At 45.2% G+C, this 7,039-nt stretch overlaps 1 protein-coding gene across 2 annotated transcripts; it reads right to left on the bottom strand.

Annotated features, from left to right (window-relative positions):
* Positions 1 to 473: 473 nt before the first annotated feature.
* Positions 474 to 3,939, bottom strand: RPL35A (ribosomal protein L35a). Of its 2 annotated transcripts, none has more exons than XM_082767713.1 (5): positions 3,735 to 3,939; positions 3,368 to 3,410; positions 2,256 to 2,408; positions 1,215 to 1,359; positions 474 to 532 (listed from the first exon to the last, which is right to left on the bottom strand). In XM_082767713.1, the coding sequence occupies exons 2-5, from the start codon at positions 3,376 to 3,378 to the stop codon at positions 509 to 511; spliced, it is 333 nt and encodes a 110-aa protein (XP_082623839.1). In that variant the 5' UTR covers positions 3,379 to 3,410; positions 3,735 to 3,939; the 3' UTR covers positions 474 to 508. The 2 variants fall into 2 exon arrangements, with proteins under 2 accessions (XP_082623839.1, XP_082623838.1); XM_082767712.1 differs by having other exon boundaries at positions 3,719 to 3,810.
* Positions 3,940 to 7,039: the final 3,100 nt, after the last annotated feature.

Below are 7,039 nucleotides of genomic sequence, written 5' to 3'. Positions count from 1 at the left end.
TTCAATCTGTTTTCACTGCCTTTTTGATCAATAAACGTTAAAGAAATGATGAAAGTAACAGGGGATCCTGATTTAAAGATCCTTCCCATCCCACGTACTCTTTGTGGTAAGGCTGGAAAGGAAACCAGCAGGTATAAGAGGTTTCCCTCTAACTGGGAGGCAAGGAAATACTTCTCCCATTCTTTCTCCTGTAGAAAACTTGCGTGCACAGTCTGAGGTTGTAAACATTTATTGCTCAGCCCTGAAAATCGGTCGTTCTACGATGGAGGCAATGACAGGTCACAGTAAGGGCTGCCAGATATTTGCCTTTAGAATGCAGTCTGCTGTACAAGTGCCCTGCATGGGTCAAATCTCCATCTGGGGATCTAGTTTGGAGCCACTACATCACTGTGCTGTACACTCTGATACGCCACTGAAGAACAATAAAATCCCGCAAAGTAGGTGGAGAAGATAAAAATAGGAATGTACAAAAATGAAACAGACTCTGCATTTTATTTCCAATAAAAATTTAGATCCTAGACGGGTACAGCATCTGTAAAACACAAGAATAGAATCACATTAGATACCTTGTTATGGGACTGATTTTAAACAAGCTTCTCTTCAACTGCTATAAAAGCAACTCCCCCATTTACACAAGAGGTACAGGCTCCCCCACAGCTGTCAGCTCTCCAGCTCACTGAGAGGAAGAGGCTTCATGTGTCTGGTTTCAGGATTTAACCATGCTGCTCCTACTGTGCTTTTTCTAAGGCACAGGAGAAAGACAAATGAAGACTCAACATCCCCCTCTAATGATTCTTTGGGCAAAATCACTAGGAAGATAATTGCCCCTCAGTTAAAAACATTTGGGAGGTAGGAGGAAAAAAACTGATGCCACAGTTCCCCTGCCGTTGGGTAGGAACTGGGGCAGAAAAGCAGAAAAATTACATATACAAGATGCAAGGAAAAGAAATAAAAATATCTTTACAAGGGAGCTGAAGAGTCCAGGAACTTTAAGAGCCTTTGGAGGCAGCCTAAACAAGCACACAAAACCCTTCACAACACAACGAATCCTCTCAGCACAAGCAGCCAGCAATAAACCTCTCCTAGCTTCGCAAGGAATACACAACAGCATCAGAACAAAATCAGAGTTCAGGCTTTCCCTCACAGTCAGGGGGATTAAAATGCACCCCAAAAGCTGCCAATGAATGCCTCGTTGCTGAACCAGAACTACTCACCACTCGGATTCTGTGTCCAATGGCCTTGGCAGGGAGGTTGGAACGGAACTTGGCACGAACCATGCCGCTGTTCCCATGGGCACGGGTTACCTTCCCCCAGATCACTCGTGTCCTGTTGGGCTTGCCACCAGGGGTTGCGGTGTTGCTGAGGAAACAGAAAAGGTTCTGAGCACACAAACTGCACCGTGCCTTCCAAACAGGGTAAGTGCTGCAGCTGGTAGATTGTCACAAGCTCCAGAGAAGTATTAACAAACCATAAAGCTTAATAGGGAAAACATCGATATTAAGATCTAACTGAGAACTCCTCAATTTCTATTCTGAAGAAAACACATTTTTTTTTTCTAAGATTTTGCCAGAAACACCACACGCATGAGCCTAAGGCACTGGGACCGGCCACAACTACCTTAGAAGAAAAGCCACGTCATATTCAAAATGATGCTGGTCACACAAACAGCCTGATAAGTTTTATTCAAGGCAATTCTCAACTCCTGTATCTCAACAATTATGCTCAAAGAAAAAAAATAAGTGGAAGGCAATAAGTGACCACTCTGAAGTGACCACCAGTGCTAGCACAGCAGAAGTGTTCTGACATGGACGTGCAAAAGCCAGGATAAGCTTCTCCAACCTTCAAAAATATTCTGCCATTAAATATCCCAATAACAGTGTTCAACACAAGTTCATCGCACCTCTGTTTGCTCTATCAACCTGCCTTCAGTTTTTGCCAGACCCAAGCAAAGGCTGCTTTTCTTCCCGTTTGCCCTTTAATACATCTTTTGTAACAGTGACTGATTATTATACATTAAGTTGATGATCTGAATGATGGACACATAGGTCAACTAATTAAAAAACAACAAAGGACTTCAAACTTAAGAACAAACAAGGAAACTGCTCTAAACAACACTGTATGGACATTGTTTGCAAGCTGAGCTCCTTCTCTTTTTGCTCTATCTAAAGATACCTAAGTAGACTGCTCACACCCCAGCATTTGCAAAACCTGGCATAGAAGTTGACAGATTTAGTTTAGCAGTAAAAATGACTTACTTTTTTGCTTTGTACACATAGGCACACCTCTTGCCCAAGTAGAACTCTGTCTCCTGGCGAGCATAGACACCTTCAATTTTCAGAAGGGCGGTGTGCTCCCGCTGGTTTCGGAGGCCACGTTTGTAGCCAGCAAAAATGGCCTTGGACCACAACCTGAAGACGTTAAAAATGTACATATTAACTCAGTTCCAAACATTAAAGATAAAGCCAAACAACGTGTTCATTCAGAACAAACTATTTCCACACCAATAGAAAAACAGCTGAGAAAAAGAAAACAGTTCTACCAATTACTTCAAGTTTTTACATTCAGGGAATAGAGAAAAGCTAAGTAACTGGGACAACAGTCTATGCACGTATACCACATACATTGAGTTTCTTGTGCTGCAGTTAAGCATGAGCTGCTGCAGCCAAAGGTATTAGCAGCAATTCATTTGCAGCCTCAAACTGCAGTTTATGTGGACAGGCAGAAATAGAGGCCTACAACTCAGTGCACGTGTGCTGTACAACTGACACAAACTCAACAATTCTCTATGACAAAAACTTGTTTGTGCTATACGCTTAAAGCAATGGGATGGCTTGTTCCACAAAACATGACCGTGTCACAACTGTATACAGCAACCATAATACAATGGTATTAAGGTAAATAACCCAGTTCTATCTTCCACACAAAATAAACTGCATATAAATATTAAAACAAAACCTTAAGATTCAGTTTTAATCCCTCCACTATCTGTGAACACAATGCTCCCTGTATCTATAGAAGAATACATCAGTGCTACAGGACCTCCATTAATCAATGAAGCACTAAGATCAATACCAAGACTACTCCAACTAATATTAACACTCAACAATCTACTGACAGGCGTGGGACAAAACAAACAGCTACAAGCAGTTCAAGGCAAGGATTTCAGAATACGCAGACCCAATTGTGGCGGTCTGACAGACACCCAGGATATCAGGTGTACTGCCTAGAGGAGCTGCCGTGGAAGACCAGAGCAGGCACAAAACACAATCCACTGCCCGCAGGTTTAGCCAAACACTCGCAAAAGCCCCTTTTTTAGCAGAACCTGCCAAAATCACGCCGTAACCGCAGCGTGGGACGGCTCACTCACCTCCCGCTCATGGTGTCCTCCTGCAGCCCTGGTCCCGGCAGGCCTAGAACGACACACACACACCCCGTCAGCCTCCCCCAGCCCTGCTCGGCCGCCACCTCCGCCCCCGGGGCCTGCCCCTGCCTCACAGCGGGGGTGCGGGGGGACCCCTCGGCCGCCTCCCGGCACCAGCCGCTCCAGGCCTCAGGCGGCTTCCCGGCACCATCCGCCGCGCATCGGCGCCATCCCGCCCGCTCCTCGTCCCGCACGGCGCCAGACGGGAAGCCCCGGGGGCCCCGCACCCGCCGGTAGCCCGATGGCGGGGGCAGCCCCCCCCCAACCCCGGCCCGGTGCCGCCGCGGCCCCGCTCACCCCTATGGCTGCGCACCAAGATGGCGGCGAAAGGGAGAACCCCGCGCGCTGCCTGCCGGGATACGCGCCGCGAAGGCCCCCACCGGCGGGCGGCCCCAATAGAGCCTGAGTGAAAAAAATAAATAGAAGCGGCCCCAACAGCGCGCGGACACCGGCCCCGGGTCTCCGCGTGTCCGGTTTGGCGTCCGCTTTATTTTATGGGGGCGGGTTAGCGGAGGGGAGTCGCTATACCCGTTGTTCAGGCACTCCTGCGGGCAGCTCCGCAAGGCCCCCGGAGCCGGGCGGTTGCCATGGAGACGGGGCCGCGGGGCCCGGTGAGCGCCGGGCCTGGGCCGGGGGGTGGGGAGCGGGGTTTGTGTATGTGGAAGCGGGGATAAACTATAAACTGGGCTTTTTCTTACAGATCGGAGTGGAGGAGGGATGGAGGATTGTGAATTCTCTGAATTCTTCTGTTAGCTTCTGTTTTGAGGAAGGAATAAAGCGAAGTTCGCTCAGGTACCAGTGAGGAGCGCCCACCGAGTGCTCCTCTGGTGGCAGAATGGGCACGGGCCCTGCTGTGGCCTGCCCGGACTCTGCTGTTCCCAGCTGCAGAGATGTCACAGCCGGGAAGTGCTCCCGATAGCTCTCAGTTCGTATCAGCGCAGCCTCAGAGAGCAGGAGCTGAAAGCGTTTCTCTGCAGTCAGCACGAAACCGGCTGCGCATCTCCTAGCCAAAACCAAGACTATTAAAAAAAAATCAAGGCTTCTTTTCTAATTTGCTTCAAATGAGCAATGTTTACCCTAACGTTTATAGCAGTAGACAGTTCTGTAAGGCCACAACTATTTTGCTTGCCTAAGAGACGTTCTTTGGTAAAAGCTCAGATATTCGATTTAAAGCCCAGCTGCTGCCACTGTGGGGATTCAGAATCTCTTTTTCTGCAAAACTGAGCTGACAGAGATGTGACATTCTCAGCTTTGAATTTTCTCATTGGCATTTGTTAGTATATTCTTAAATAACTAAAAGAAATGCTGCAAAAAAAAAAAAAAATGCTGCCCTTGAAGCCATTTCAGTTTGTCAGGCAGGATGGGAGAAATGTGCCTCCACGAATCTCACACAGCAGAGGGAGTTGCAATCCCCAGAGGAACAAGGCCAGACCTTTTATACAGTTGTTTTAAAAATCATGTCTTGATATGTTTTTCTTCCCCTTTAGATCAGCAGAGAAAGAATGTCAGCCTAAGCTCTTGGGGGAAGCTGAATCCCTCACATACCTCTCTTTTTATTAATAGAGCTTAGCAAAGGAGTTCAGCAAAGCACAGCGATTAAGGTCAGTGTCAATATCAGGATGGTCTGCGGGCACTGCGTTAATACTAAAATCCGGTGAGAGCACCTCGCTGCTTGTAGCATTTCTAAATGCCCCAGACAGTGGTTTCCTTCCCACTTCCAAGTCAACATAAGCCCAGGCAGGGCTTACTGGTTTGGCTCATGCATCTGCTGAGTATGTGGCTGTTAGCACGGCTGTAAGAGGAGTTATGTAGGAGGAGCAAACCAGCAAGTTTTAGAGAAACATTCCTGCTGTGAAGTTTTCTTAACACACATTAACAGCTTGAGTTAACTCTCTGCTGGACAGAAGTTGTTCATGCAATAGGGGAAAAGCATTCCATCCTCCTTTATTTCCAGATAAGTCACTTTTTCCTGTGAGAGCTGCAAGCGTTATTTCTACTTTGAAGAATGCTGTCATAACCACCGGTGAAAGCTCTCTCACAACAACGCTTTTTTCTCCATATTTTTAGCATTAAGACTCCACATGAATTAGATTATTCACGTTATTTAATCTCAATATGTAGATAATAGATTTCTTAAAAAGATAAAAATGTATGAGAAATTTAAAAAATCATTTTATTAGTGCCTGTTATCTGGAAACTAATACATAAAATCTACACTTTTATTTTGTTCTAACTGTTATGGTACTTGCAGACATCTCATAGACCTTAACTAAAAAGTGACCATATATTCCACTCCAGTGAAATTAATTTCATGCTGTAGTTGTAAATTACTATATTTTCTTCAACAGAAACAACAAAGAGATAGAAAGACAAATGGTAACAATTTCTGAACTCTCACAGCAAATATGCCTATTTTTTAAACACTTGTAAAGTTGCTTATGAAAAATCACTGATTCCCAGTGATCCAGGGCATGTCTGCATCTAAACCTTTTTGGTTTTTAGTAGACTACAGACATGTTTTATCCCGTTAGTCAGGTTAACAGGCATTGTCTGATGCATTTCCATGGTTTGCTTACAGATTGGGCTGTAATATTCTGCAGGCCTGGAGTGTGTTTATGCAAGGGTTTTACAGATGGCAGAAACCCAGTCGTAGGAACAGCAGCCAAACGAACATGTTTTTAGTAGATGTTGATGCTTCCATTGCGATGACATGCGGGATCTCAGCCATCTCAGGCTCCCCCTGTGCTAGGTGCTCTACCAGAAATACCTGTTTTAGGAGCAGAGGGATTGTCTAATGCCTTACCAAAACTCATTAAAAGCCTCGGATAATTTCTCTATTTTGTATGCACGTTTTCTTATGCATTTTTCTAAATGGACCAATCTCACTTGGTTTAATGGTGAATTTCCACCGTGCTCTAGATGCACTGTCACAGTATTCCATCTGCTTTCCTTGCAGATGGAATATTGTAAATGCAGAAGGGATGCAGATCTGTTTCACGTTTGAAAAGCAATTAAAATAAACAAAATTGAACACAGAACATTAAAGATAGTTTACTTAGTCTGGATATTGGTTCTGGTTTGACTTTCAAAGTCTTGAGGTGGTAACAATTCCTCCCGAGGAGCTTGGGATCATAAAAACGATAAGGCTACACAGTAATAATGAAGAGTAATTAGAACAGGAGTGTCTGCCAACTGAGATTTTATAAGAGGTGTGGATTTTTTTTTTCCTTTTACAAAGGCACCTTCGTTTGGTTGTTTCCCAAAGTACAAAGTCCAGCATGAAGCACTTCTGCCCCCTCGGACTGACTGGTGAGGCCACCTCACCCAATTTGAGCAATCCGTGTTCAATCCCTTCTCATCTTGTCTACCCAGATCTGCTCTAGGAGGGACCAGGACCTGCTTTGTTCTGTGAAAGCTAAACATTCCTTGAATGCAGCCATTAGCAGAGCACAGCTCCTCTTATAAACAGTGTTTGAAAGACTATAAACAAAGCTAGGGAAGTGTATAAAAGGCTGCAAACAAGGCTATTTCAGGTCTACCTTAGTTTATACTACAGTTACTAACATGATAGGGTAATTCTCATTGGCATCTCTTGTCTTTGTTCCTCTTAGCAAGAAC

This window comes from Aythya marila, assembly GCF_965140915.1.
Source record: "Aythya marila genome assembly, chromosome: 9".
NCBI classification, from domain to species: Eukaryota; Metazoa; Chordata; class Aves; order Anseriformes; family Anatidae; genus Aythya; species Aythya marila.
The sequence above is the reverse complement of the archived record's forward strand: the minus strand, read 5'-3'. Positions and strand labels throughout refer to the sequence as shown.

Excerpts from the sequence above, each read along its gene's own strand:
- RPL35A (XM_082767713.1), bottom strand. Across the intron at positions 1,360-2,255 it reads TATGTGTACAAAGCAAAAAA|CAACACCGCAACCCCTGGTG; the intron begins GTAAGTCATTTT and ends CTGTTTCCTCAG. Across the intron at positions 533-1,214 it reads TTGGACACAGAATCCGAGTG|ATGCTGTACCCGTCTAGGAT; the intron begins GTGAGTAGTTCT and ends TGTGTTTTACAG.